Consider the following 14,508-nt stretch of genomic DNA (forward strand, 5'->3'; position numbering starts at 1 on the left):
AATGTGGGATTTCCATTATTCTGACCTGGTTTTCTATCATTTTCTAGTTACAGTGAGGATGATGAATGAACATCGCCAAGAAACAGTATTTTAAAACATTAGTTTTGCCATATTGGTGACACATGAACAAAGATGATTACCGGTGCTGATGTTTAATTTAAAACTGTCTAAAAATTTGTACTTGACCCCTTTATATCAAGGTGAACTCGAGGTATGCTTAGCTTATGCAGGTTTCCCAGGCAGTCATGACAACAGTGTGTTAGATTTATTTTGTGGGCTAAATGATCATTTTATATATTCACTAGAACCACTCAGGGCTACAAATGAGAACTCTTTCCAGTTGAATTTTCATGCAAATATCTTTATTTGTAGTGTAAAACATTAGAACAGCTAGGTACTCCTGTGTAAATTAGTAGCACTGTTTATAAATATCTCTGCAATTGAAAGCAGCAGAAGTACCAGATGTGTAATTACATTAGCACAGATATTCTACAGAAAGCTGCTTCTGTGAAACAGAAACAAGCTTAATGTGAAAATCTTTGCTTTTGAGAGTAGGCATGCTATGCACATCATTAACCTGTTAATTAAATCTATTAAGGGCTGCATTTTCTGAGGCCTTGTTAAATGATTACTTATGTGTAAGAACGTTTGTTTTTAAAAATCTTCATTTGCAAAGTGTGGACTAACATTGTAAAGGCAGATGCATATGTTTGGATGTAAAATATGTGTACAGCATATGTGCATCTGTAACTGATACTTTTCCATATTACCATTCTTTTACTTCAAAAAGTTATATGGCAACAGCAACCAGATTTCCAAGTTCAAAATTGTTCATCTCTGCTCAACAAACAGCCCCAGCAGAAAACCTGAATGCTCCCTGCTACATTTCTTAGCGGCTTTCAAAAGAAACATGGGTCTGTGCTAGCAAAGTAACCATCAGGATATATATTCTCGGCTGTTTAAACATCTTGAAGGATGTGGTTTTATCCCTTGTGCTGAAGCTTGTGAAAAGTGCATGTCTGTCAGGATTTCAGTGATAGCTGAAGACTATTCAGAAATATGTAGCCAGTATAAATTCAGAATAATGCAAGCAAAGCACCTGCCAAAAAAGTAGTGAAGATCTACCAGTATTGTAAGGCTGACCTCCAAATATTGATGTTTGAACACTTCCATCTTGGTATTATTGGAACTGACATTCTATTTTCAGTTTTCTTTATTTCAGCAGTGTAGATATTGAAAAGAAAAAAGAATCCCAAACCCTGTCCTTTCCCCTAAATGTGCTTGTTCCCACCCGGGACCATGGGTTAGCACTCTGCCTGCTGCAGGACTTGCAACTCTTGGGCTTGTCTTAATGTACTGCCACATTTATGGCTGAAACTAAGGTGCGCTCTTCTTTGTTTATCCTTAGAGTGTTACTGTCTTTTGCTCCAAGGAATCTAACTCATCTGGAAAAGGAAAAAGCTAAATTAAAAAATAACAGTAGTAGAAAATTGCTGTTTATGTTGTAATGCTTTATTGCCCTGGTTCTAGGTTTTGTTGCTCTCATTTGGGAGATAGGTTTGCAGAGAAGCACTGCAGCAGAGGGGTTGTTTCTCTGGATGGGGTGTAGTTGAATGCCATGTCCTGCTGTCCAGCAAATAAGTATGTCTAGTGTGCTATTTTAAAAAGAAACAAACAAAAAGTTCAAAAGCATCAGGGGATAATACCACCTCTTCATAAGATCCCCGGATCTCAGCCTGGCCTGATGCACAGATCTTAATCTGACAATATTTTGCTTTCACTCACCCGCATGTGTAGTCGATTGGAACAATGCTGGGTAAAATATGCCTCCAGATGGGATGGAGATTTTTCTTTCTTCACATACCTATTTAGATACACTATGCTTACTTACATTTTGTAATTCTTGTCACAAGATGCCAGAGATTTTTCTAATGTTAACACCTGCAAGTCTGAACAAGGTAATGTGATCATGTTTTCTGAGTGCAATCTCAAGTATTCTAGTTATTCTCTTCTTCTGGACCTTGCAATCAAGCAGCTGAATTTATGATGTGATGGGACATTATTTCAGTTTGGAAATTGATGTCTTTGTCATTACCTTCCTTTTACATTTTTCCCCCCCCTCCAATTTGAATTTTTGTGAATTGGATGTAGTTATTTATGTTTTGAGGGGTGATGTTTGTTTTTTTGTTTGTTTTTAGTATTTGTTGTATGCCTGTTATTCTTCCCTGAAGTGAAAACTTGCATCTTAAAGCCCCTTCATCCTGATTTACCCTGTCTGGAAACTTAAGCTCTTTGGCCCTCTTAGATCGATTAGATGCTGCTCGACGCTGAGCCATTCCTCCTGTCAGCAGCCTGTGCTCACAGCCTCTGCGAGACGAGCAGATTGATTTACTGCTGGAGAACACTTATCATTCCAAACTTTGGCATGGATGCTTGTATTGTTTATTCCTGCACAGCTATTTCCAAGTGTTGCAGAGAATTGTGCTTCTCCCAAATACTTTTCCACTAAAATTTGGAGCATTTACGTCAAGTGCTCAGAGTAAATGGAAATTTAATTACAAATAATTAAAACTGGATAATTAAGTGTGGACTGTAAATAAATAAAAGATAAAATGCCCAGTAAAAGCAGTTTGTTTAGTTCCACAATAACCTCTGTCCAGTTTTTATAAAATTGATTGTGCACATAGTTAAAAATAGTACTTTTCACATGAATTAATTATGCTGTCTGTTGCCAGGGAATTGTTATCATCAGTGTTCTCCATCTATGCAGAAATACTAATTAGTAGCAATTTGAGCACCATGGGAAATCCTGTCCATTGTATAGCTCTTCTATAATGCTTATTAAGAATAATGACTGTCTGGCCCATACAATTGGGAAGGTATTTCTGTATAAGTACATGGTGCTTGTATTTTACTACCTGCCTTTTCTTTTCTGTTCCAAGAGCTTTGGGCAGCCCCATTTCAGCTCTGGAGCAAGGGGGAGTACCCATGGGCAGAGAAGCAGCTCAGCTGAGGCTCATCAGAGGTCCCACCTGGAGAATATCCCACTGTAACACATCTGTAACATCTGTAGACATTTACAGGTCAGCTTGGCAGAAGGCTGAGGGGGGGTTAGTGCAGTTCCATTTAACCCCAGCCAGGCTTGGTAGCACCTCTGTGTGCAATTCTGGATTTTGATTCCTTCACCGTGGCATATTGATTGCTGTAGTATCTGAAAAAGTATACTGGCTTCTGTGCTGTAGTGAGTTATAAAATAAGTAAATTGGGAATAGCATGAAGCTGAGCAGAAAAAATGTAGTTCTCCCTTAAAATGATGTCTGGAGAGGGATGCACACATTACTGTGATTACATGCATGTGAAGTAAATTCTGATACTTTGGTTTTACAGGTGTGCAGATTGCTGTATTATTTCACAACTATGAGAGACAGTTTTTTTTGTGAAAAAAATTATTTAAATTTTTAAAGTTTCGAAAAACAGCACGTTGCTATTATTTTAATGGACAAGTATAATTTAAGCTTCATGAAAGAGTAAGAAAATTAGAAACTGCGGTTGTCACAACTCAGAAGAAGGGATGGCAGTATCTTTGGTGTCTGCCAGGTAATGAGTTATTGTAGAATTAAGTGTTCTCTGTGTGTCTTGGAGCTTGAATATGAAGCAGGTGTTGAACCGCTGCTTCCCCCCGGCTGCCCCACCGAGACCCTCTCCCAGAGCAGTGGACCTTGGCCAACAAAATGCCTGGTGTGGTTCCCTTAGGAGCGCGTTACTGCTCATCTTGAGGTTGTTTGGTAAGGTTCGTTGTGGAGATGTGAATGGGATGGTCTCTTCTAGAGCTGAGTATGTTGCCCTGAAGCGATCCTAACCAGTGCTGGGCTGTTAGCAGGAAGGTGGACCTGGAGTGAAACTTGGGCTTTGCATGCTGGAAAAATGATTTGGAGTGACTGCCTATGTGAAGGGCGACGAGGGGAAGCCAATGTATGGAAAAGCTGAGGAAGCCTTGTGCAAAGCTTGCTGGTGTAAAACCAGCAGTGTAAGGACCTGTATACAATTGGAGTGGGCCTTCTGAGTCACCCCGTTCCTACAGGCAAATATGAAATAATCCCAGTCACAAATACATCAAGCTCCCTTCTGCTTTCCTGCAAATATCAGAATAGAACTCCTCAACCTCTTACCTGGTTGTGTTTGGAGGGATCTGAGCTTTCTTGTGGTCTGGGGAGAAGATTTAAATGTAAATAGAGAGGACTCTGGAGATCAGAAGAAGGTATCATTGAGATGGGTGTCCACCAACACCCATGTATCTCTTGAGGTTCCCCATTAGTAAGCCATGTGGTGTGTTGCAGGAGATGCCGTGTAACTGGTGTTGTATTGATTCTGGATGTTTTTCTCAGGGGAATAACAGTTCTCATTGGGGAATATAAGTCCCGAAGTCAAGGTAGAGTTAAAGAAGAAACATTTTTCAGTTGCTTTTTCTATTAAGGTTACAATTACAAACACCTTATAAAGGCCATTATGTTTTAAAAGGAATCCGTTATCATAGATGTTTGGAATTTTAAAAAGGTCAGAGTTTAATTATAACTATCTATAATCCATTACTGAGATGTTTTTAATCTCATATGCAGTAAACTACTCGTAGTTGTAATCTGCTGATAACATCTATTTATGCTTTTTGTTTTTATAGTATACATAAATTTATATACATTATGGCTTCATCTCCTAATGTCAGCTGCTATCAGGGCAAGAAATCTGTTTTCGTGAACCCTCAAAACGTGTCAGATGAGTATTACAGAAATGTTCTGGAATATGTGGGTTGTTTTTTGTTTTTTTGTTTTTTTGTTTTTTTTTTTTTTTAATTTTGTAACTGAGAGTTGAAAGAAAAGAATATTTTTCCCTGAGCTGTCTCCAGGGTGTGGGCACATGATTGAGTAGCTCAGCTAATGCAGTTTACATTAGTGCTTAATATTGAGAAGTCCTGCCTTCAAGTGCCAAGGGGTTAGTAAATCACTGAATTTTCATAAACAGCAGTGTTCATTACATTTTCCTGCAGAATGTCTTTCTTGCTGGAGTGTGTCTTGAGTGTTACCGCATGTGGGTAATAAGGGGAAAACCTGAAATGTAAAATTGGAACAAACTGCTGCATGGCTATAAGTCACTAAGCTTCACTTTTATTCAGATCTAAAATAAGATGAATAACTAAGCTGCTGAATTACTCATTTGTGTAGGTCATGACAGTTTAAAAAAGAGCTGCAGGTATTTAAAATTAATCCCAGGAATCAGAGGAATTTTATACACCCTGTGTGATACATTGCAAATAGTACAATAGTCCTTTATTTTGTATAGCATCTTTCATATAGATTATAGTAGAAGGTGTTTTACTGAATTGCTGTTAATAAATAGCAAAATAATTGGGATAGTTAAGTGCAGGCAAGGAAGAAAAAGCTGTATTTTGGATGAGATGTGGCAGTGGATGCAGGGTAGGCATTCAGGAGGGCTCTTCCAGAAAGCAGAGGAGTGGGCAGTTATGCTAACAATAGCTATACTAATATTACTTTGTAATATAAAATACCTAAACTTATCAGATCTGGTATCCTAGACTCTGTATGGAGTTGGTCCCAAAGATTTTAATCTGATTAGTCTGCAAGAAAAAATGTGACTGGACTGAGTACACTGACATGGATGGAGCATAATATGCAAATGCTATGACTTTCATCAGCATGGTAAGATCTTTGTCCAAATCATTAGAAATATTTTTCTTGGCATAATATTGAATGTCTTTGCGTCATGCCCCCAAAAATAGTGGTGAGAAAATACATGGTAGTTTTTACGGTTTGGTTCATAATACATAAATATATGTCCAAGTCTCATAAAAGATGCATCATTCTCATAAAATTGCATAAAAATTACATAAATCTCAACTTGTCATAAAATAATCAGTTCTGAGGGAACCAATTCAGTGGAACTTATTTTTTACCACTGTTACTAATAGCTAAGACGAAGTGGTTTAATGCCATTAGGAATAAAGCTTGTGTTTTGTTTGAGTCAGTCATTACCTGTTCTCAGGAATAGCAGGATGAGTTGGAGCTCTCCATTTCATATAAACATGCTCTGGTGGAAGGATGCTAGAATGACATCCAGAGTGGTTATATGATGTTTCAAGCAGAAGTATTCAGTGAAAGTGGACACTGCAGTGATCTTCTGGAGTCATGGTCACATCTGGCGGAGTTATTCTTCAGCCAGATGTTAATGAAGTCATATGTCTCTGTTATGATATTTGGGGATCTTTGTCTAAGAATTAGGAGATTCTGTTTAAAATCAAATTGTTAAGTTCTAGAACAATTGCTTCTAAATTTGATACTTAAAGACAAATTAAAAATTGTAAAAATAGGAAGACTATTCCGGTGATTGTCCATTAATTTTTTTCCCTGTTCCTTCACTGTTGTATGTATCAGATGTGAATTGAATCGTATCTATTACCTGTTTGAAATAAATTACTAACACAATACACTACTTAACTGATTGCTGATCTTGTCCGAAGTTTGCAAATTAGTACATAGCTACAGGGACATAATAATTGTGGAAGATGCTTATTGTTGAATGAATTCTCAGATGGTGAAATGGTTGCAATTAAGCTAAATGTTACATTGAACAGAGCATAATTATTGTAGCAGTCCTTATTAAGCAATAACATACTTATTAAGCAGCTCTTATTGGGATTTCTATTTTAGATTTAATGTTTAGTGGTGTTTCATTTTGTCTGTAATATGTAATTATTGTCTGAATAGCCCGCTTGCCTTACGCTTCTGTGACCTGTGTGTCAAAGAGCAGATGTCACTGTATCCGTTCAGACATAATTATTGCATAGTTGTAGGTAGGTCTTGCAGGCAAGAAGAGCAAATGAGTGCACACTACATCATATAAACTACAGTTATTGTGTTATTGCATACTTTTAACAGAATTAGAGAAGCTGCATGGAATGATAGCATTGTATTCTTTCTGGCTGATAGAAGATGGCAAAGAGAACAATTTGTAGTTTTTCTTTGATATATAACAATACACTATTAATATAGTAATTATATTAATACTATTCATATTACTATAAAATATAGAATATTATACTAGAGGATATATTACATCCCACTGTCTTACAATTTTTGCACAAGTCAGCAAGCTTTTAAATAGTGATTTGATTGAATTTCGTTTTGGTTTGTTTGAATAATGGATTTATTTGTGCTGTTGTATGTTCCTTGGTACTTTCCATATATCAGTGGTGTTTTTTAGTGAAAAACTTTTTTTGACATCTTAGTGGACAAAGCCTTACTTTCCTTCATGGAGCAATTCAGGTTGGAAAGGACCATGGGTTCTGGTTGAACTTCCTGCTTGGTGCAGGTTGACCGTTGAATTCATACCAGGTTGCTTAGGGCTTTGCTTAGTCAGATCTTGAAATCCTCCAAGGATGAGATTCTGCTGTCCCTTGGGCAGTCTGTTCCAAGGGTCATCCTCATAGGGATGAGGTTTTTCCTTATATCCAGCTGGGAGCTCCCCTATATCAACGTATGTCCACAGTCTGTTCTTCTCCCTCCTGTGTCCTGCTGTGATGAGATCAAACGTCCATCCAGCATCTCATGAGGTTACGGTAGTTAGGAAGACAGACAGTATCTGTCCTTTATCTTCAGCTTTTTGTACTTTCTGTAGAAAAATCACTGTGAAATATATTTCATTTTCTTTAGTCTTCTGCTTTAATTACCAGTAGCCTCCAATTGTAAAGCATCTTTCTGAAGTTCGGGCTTTTGATGCCTCAATTCCAGAGGGTTTTTAATAAAATGTAGTTAATATTATTATTCACATTGTGCTGAGCTGTTTCTTCTAACTGTCTCAGATTTATAGGAAAGTGTAAATTTAACATGACTAAAAATAATTAAAATCTAATTACAAAGCACTCTATTGACTAGGAAGTATTTACATCCTTCTCCTCATTTAAGCTACAGAACAGGATATTTAACTAAACAATGAAACATTGTGGATAAGTTTACTGTCGTGTCCTATCATCAGGAAGAGGGGGAAAAAAAAAAATCTATGGTAAGGTGATTTGCATCTGGTTTTTAACCTTATTTTTCATGCTTTTTTATTTTTATGCCAAGAGCAGGCTACATTTTTAGCATGTTTGCCAGGGAATAATTGCCAATTGTGATGTGTCTAACGATAGTGTAATTACTTGAGTCCTTGCTTACTCTTTTTTGTGGTAATTTTTCATTCAAAATTCATGTCTGACATTAAGCTGCTTCTGGTTTCTGCTGCATGTGTCTCTATCCTGTTAATGTAAGGACTGGTAAATCGGTAGCTACTACATAGAGTACTTCACAAGCAACACCCAGAAATGTATAAAAAGTACTAAGGAGATGAGTTCTGTCCAGTAGTGCAAGAGCAGTGGCAGGTTTGGTGAGTGTAATTTGGCCAGTCCTCTGCTGCAACTGCTTTGTATTACTCCATGGGGGAATTCTAATGCTATTTTTAACGCTGTTTGCTATCCTAAGATGTAAGTAGTAAATCCTCAATTGGTGTAATCTGTTTCAAGGTCTTATTAGTGAGTAAAATACCATTATGCTCAATGTTTAAGTGAAGCAGTGTTACTCTTGGGTTTTTGCTGTAAAACCACACTTTTCCTGAGCTGAAACTTCCACACCTCAAAGTTAAGCTGCATTTGCTGAACTGCTGCAGAGAAATGAACGCTGAAAGAAACTCAAGATACAACGACATTGCAATGCTTAGTTACTTTCCTCTGCTAAATAAAAAGCCATCTAGTACTTGAGGTTGGAATTTTGACTATTATTTTTAGGGAGATGACAGTATAAATATAAAATGATGTCTGGTTTTGAATCTTGTTGGCATTTGTATAAGAATACTCTTCTAGATCAAGGTGAAGTAGCAAGGATGAACATTTAAATTGTCAGTGGACCTCTTCATGTAACTGGACTTCAAACTCATATTTCAAGGTTTCTTTTTCTGAATATTCATTTTTTTTTGAGCACATTGGATTCTGTTGAAAGCCTGTTGTACAGTTTGTAGAGCACAGCACCGTTTGATGGCTTTTCCCGTTCAAGTTGTGTCACGGCTGAGGCCTTACCTTGGACTGATACATTTTGCTGTGAAACAGAGGCACAAAGGGGACAAAGATTTTTCACATAGCCTGAAGAATTCAACAAAAGCTTGGAGCTGCTGGTGACTCTGAAAACCCCTCTTGTCTCCTGCTTGTCCGCCATGGGAGAAGGTGCCGGACCAAGGGCAGAGTTGCCGACCTGGCCTGGAGGATGAGGGAGGAGGAGCACCCACAGAAGGGACATGGCGAGAGCACGGGATGTCTTGGAGGAGAAGCTCAGCTATATCCAATTCCTATTTTTTTATTAGTGATGAAAAAAGAACAGGATATTTTGTTTATTTATTTTTATTTTTTTATTACACAACATCAAGCCCCTGGCTCTGGAGTATATGGCTCTATTCATGAAGAAAAAACAACGGGTTCACCAACAAAACTGCCGTCAGCTGAAGAAATACCTGGTATTATAATTGCAGCCATTATGGGGCTGGTTTTGGATTTTATGTGTGTGTTTGATTTTGTAGTGTAAGCATGTAACTGATTCCGGTAGTTTTAAAATCAATTTAAAAAAACTTGACTGCAGTAGCATTTCTTAATATAAATCAACCTATTTATTGTGGTTCATTTTCTGCCTTGAAAAAATACGGAAGATAGGGTAGCTGCAGTGTATTTTCAAGTGAGAATTATATATGCAGTGTTCTTACCGGGTGAAATGGCTTTGTTATGAGGTATTGGAAAGTTTTTAAACTTGGAAATGAGATGAGACCCTCTTGAGACATGATCATCAAAATCCTTTTAATATCTTAAAATTCAGCCTCAGTGCTTTTCTCTACCTTTTCTTTCAGTTTGTAAGCAATTTTGTACTTTATAACCCTCAAATTATTTTTTTGGCTTGGTGGATTTTCCTTGAAAAATATTATCACAGAAGAATCTTCCTATTTAGCTGTGTCTGATTACGTTCACTTGTAAATCCTCAAATAAGGTCCATACGATTACGTAGATATATTCATGTGTTCCAGAACTAAAAGTGACATCGCTGGGTTTAATTTTCATTTAATCTCTTCCTGAATGACTAGCTTTACAACCTCTTATAGTGCCACGTGCTACAAACGGAAACGACTTCCACGATGTACATCCCTGGGTAATTCAGAAATCGATGCACGTGAGGGGCCTTCTCTGCTGTCAGGGCTCTGCTCTCAGAGCAGCGCCCGGCGGGACCTATCCTGCAGCACATACACTGTCACACCAAGTCAGTTCCTCCATTTCAAACTCCTATTAAGAGTATGTTCTTATTTTCGTAGTATTTATCCTCACTGTTTTATCACTGTGGATGATGATTCAGCTGCTTCCCAGTGCAGTTTATTCCATTGACTAATTGCTCTATTAAGACTGTTTTCCTCTTATCTAACTTGACTTTCTTTTCCTATTAGATTATTGTTCCTTTATGATCATTTTTATATCCATTTGTACAAGTGAAATTAAATATTCATATTTCCTCAGGCTTTGGGATGCATTTTACTGCTACAGAACTGTGTCTGGCCTGCCTTTAATTTGAGATGTTGTGGGGCATTTTTTTTTTTTTCCCCCTGCTAGTTTCTCCATGTGGTCTAGTGATGCAAGTACACTGGGAGGAGAAATGACTTGCAGCCTTTAGGAAGCATTTAACCAATTTTAGGGTCCACCTGATAGTTACTTTTTAATACATTGCAGGGTATGGTTTGGATGCTACTGAGTGTCAGGACAGATCTGTGGCAGGGGTATTGCATGGCATTTCTCAACATCCCCTCTTTTGCAGGTCACTGGGGCCGGTGTGTCGGTGACTGTGGCTCAGGGGGCGTCCGGAGTCGGGCTGTCTGGTGCACCCATGTAGAGGGCTGGACAACATACCACGCGAACTGCGACCAGAAGGACAAACCTGAAAGCCAGAGGAGGTGCTTTAAAGTCTGCGACTGGCACCTGGAGCTGTTCGAGTGGGAGGTTACGGGATGGGAAAGGTGTGGGCTTGTTCCCTTTGCTGGCAGTGAGGTGGGAGCCGGGTCTTGCGTCACCGCGCAGCACGGACTGCAGCGCCGGAGCATCCGCTGCCTCCAGAAGCTGAACAGAACCGTTGTCACCAACGAAATATGTGAGTATTTCACGCCACAGCCGCCCGCTGAGCAAGCCTGCCTGGTGCCCTGCCCGCGGGACTGCGTTGTGTCCGAGTTCTCCAGCTGGTCTGAGTGTGGCACGGGCTGCGCCAAGAGCTTGCAGCACCGGACGCGGGCAGTCATCGCTCCTCCTCTCTATGGGGGTGCCCCCTGCCCAAATCTGACAGAATCCAGAGCCTGTGGCACTCCTGCCTGTCCTCTCGGGGAGGAGGAGCACACCTACAGCCTCCGAGTGGGGTCTTGGGGCGAATGCCAGCTGCCCCATCCTAAAGACGTCGGCCTGGCAGGGAGGACTATGCAGGATTTGGGTTTGGACTCTGGAGAGCAAAGCACGTCTGGACTTCAAGGCTATAAACCCCACCACCGTCCCTGGGAGGTGGAGATTGGTTACCAAACCAGGCAGGTCAGGTGTGTAAGGAGCGATGGAAAAAACACAGCTCTGAGGTAAGGGTGCTTCATCTTTTCTTTCATCCCCAGTGGATTTGTTTGACAGAGCGCTTGGTCTGTGTGGCAGCAGCACAGCAAACACGCTCCCGTTTTTGAGTTTTAAATGCAAATTTTTATGTGTTTTCTTTATAGTCTTTTTTTTTGATTTAATTCCCTTCTTGTAAAGCTAGCATATGCTGAATACTTTGCATTCTTCTACGATTTGTGACTGTTTAATTCATTTTATGTTTTTAATAATTCTCATCTGGGTTTTTTGTTGTTTTGAGGAAACATCGAGGAAATGGAATTATATATCATTTCGTACTGTTGCTGGGCCCTGGCTGTGGGAGAGGGAGGTTTCATTCTCAGTCATGTACTGCATATATTTGGCAGAAGTGGCTAAAAATTCCACGAACTTAAACTCCTTCATTCTTACAAATCAGCGCTGGAAAAAATGAGTCTGAAAAGTTTGGCCTTGTGAGTTTGCTAGAAGGTATTTCTTGTAAGGACAGATCAGTAAGTAAACCTGTGATTGTTCTCCTGCTTACTGAGGAGCCTTCTTGTCTGGGTGTAACTTTTAGATGCTGATACCAGATACATGACTTTCTTTTCTCTCTTGTCCTTATGTGCTTTATAGAACAATTTCTCTTAGTTTATGTAGGTTGGTTTGCTGTAATTCAAATGTGAAGGTTACAGTAATGTGCAGCAAATAATGGAAAGATTTATTCTCTCAATTTCTTGCATTCCAATTTAAGATATCTAAGCTCTGCCATTTGACTTCAGGTCGGATTTGATCAGGTGCCAGGAGCTATAGATGACTGAGAAATTGAGTGAGCTCTGAGAAAATCAAGGTTTCCGGATAACTTCTCGTGTTCTGTTTTTGAAGGATATTAGAAGTTCTTGAAAAATCCTGCTCCTGAATTTTGCAGAAATCAGTATTTTCTCAGTAATCTATAGCTCCTGGCACCTGCAAAAACTGCAGTGGCAGAGAGAAGGGGTTATTTTATGTCCGATTCTCTACCCCTGTTAATGTCTGCAGTGGTTTTGCACACATACTGAGGTGAAAATATACATTCTAACCTTTTTCTTACCCCCTCCTCTTACACCTGTATAGCAAAGTATGGATTTTTTTTTTATTGGTTGGAAAAAAGTCAAGCTTTGAATGGTTCGAGCAGTTTCCAACATCTTGACTTTATTACTTGTCTCTAAATATATGCTGATTCTAAATATACAGATTTTATGCTCATGTAGCTGCTTGACTTTAATGGAGTCACTTGTGATTTATGCTGCCGTGCGACCAGCAGCAGGTTTATGTCTGCTAACACTTGTTATCTGTTCTTCTGCCTCTTGTATCTCATTCCTTATCAGGGGCTCTGGGAAGGAGATCCTGACTTTGTTAAAATTTCACTCGCTCTGCCCTCACATGCTCACTGCTATATTCACTGTAAGGATAGGTAATGGAAGACACTGATTCTATAAATGTTTTCTCTTTGTTGTGCTGCTGTGTAAGTTATACGTTGAATTTCTGGATGACAGTGCAGAGGGTTCTGGGAGCTTTAGTTTTAGTGACTCTACCCTTGATCGAGCTGTCGTCTTCTGTGCTCCTTTCTGTTTTTTTTTTTTGCTGATCCTGCCCCTTTTTTGGGAGTGTACAACTCCATTAGCTGCCTCCTGGCAGACTTTTTTTGCTGAGACTGGGTCTCAGATTTACTGCAGAGAGCAGAGAGTCTGACCCAATCCTTACTCTTACTCCAAATACAAGAGTAAAGCTCATTGATTGAATAGAGGAAAAAAGGTCACATCATATTACAGTGTCCAGGTAGTCACACACGTTTCTCTTTTCCTTTTGGACCTAAAATCCAAACCTAAAAATCCAGCCAAAAATTGAATCTGTGTTTAATTAATGAGCCAGAGTGTCACTGATATCAAATACGATGACTCTCTTTAAGCATCCCACAGCAATGTCCTCCTTGCTTTGTTGTACAGCATATTTGCTGCCGTTCTTCTGAAGAATGGACCCGATCTTGCAGATGTCGCTTTACAAGAGTGATGTTATTTTGGCTACTGATAAAGAAGAGTAAATGCATTTGCATAACCCTGTATCGGGGTTTGGCAGGCAGCCAAACATCTGCTGTAAAACTGGAAAGAAGTGCCTTTTTTGTGCTTTTTCATTTTCCTGGCTGAGGTTTCCTATTTCGACTAACACTGTCGAGTAAGTACCAGTGAGAGATACAAATTTAATTTCTGGAAAACTGAGGTGAGAGAGAGGGAGTATCCCAAGACGTGCTTTAACAGCGTGCTCTGAGCTGCTGTTCTGCCAGGGCTTTGCCACCGCGCTGCCTCCTGCCACCGCTGCGTTCTTGCAGGGAAGCGGCTGATAACTGGAGCGGTCAGCTAACTGCCACATGAGGAGAGCAACTCTATGCTCATCTCGCCTCCTAGTTTGTAATGCAGTGACAAAGATGCCTACTTTATTATCAAGGTTGTTTAATTTACTGGTGTCTAATCTCAGCCCTGCGGAGCAGCCAGCGAGAGCGGTGAGCAGCAGCAGCCACTGTGCTCACCGACAGGAGAGCATACCTGGTACACTCCTCAGCATGAAAGAACTATCTTATGCCAAAAATTGGATTTTGGTGGGCTTGGGTGCAAGCTGTTTTCTAAAGACTAAAAGATTGAGCGCATTCACTTCTTACAGATGCTGGATTACCAGCTGGACTTTCATTTTGGCCTCCTCCCGCAGAAGTTTGCAACTGATTGGACTGGCAGATGGGGCATCCTTTCTCTTGTGAAATAGGTAGCAGGGGTGGGAAATGTGCCTGATACTTGTTTTCAGTTTTTAATTGATGCTTA

At 39.6% G+C, this 14,508-nt stretch overlaps 1 protein-coding gene across 1 annotated transcript in view; it reads left to right on the top strand.

Annotated features, from left to right (window-relative positions):
• THSD7B (thrombospondin type 1 domain containing 7B) overlaps window positions 1-14,508 on the top strand; it is a 363,825-nt gene that overhangs the window by 139,222 nt on the left and 210,095 nt on the right. The window contains exon 4 of the mRNA XM_026852525.1: window positions 10,881-11,676. Within this exon, the coding sequence (XP_026708326.1) occupies window positions 10,881-11,676 (796 nt within the window). The remainder of the gene's footprint in view (window positions 1-10,880; window positions 11,677-14,508) is intronic.

The sequence above is a fragment of the Athene cunicularia genome (assembly GCF_003259725.1).
Source record: "Athene cunicularia isolate RWA chromosome 7 unlocalized genomic scaffold, athCun1 chr7_part1, whole genome shotgun sequence".
NCBI lineage: Eukaryota > Metazoa > Chordata > Aves > Strigiformes > Strigidae > Athene > Athene cunicularia.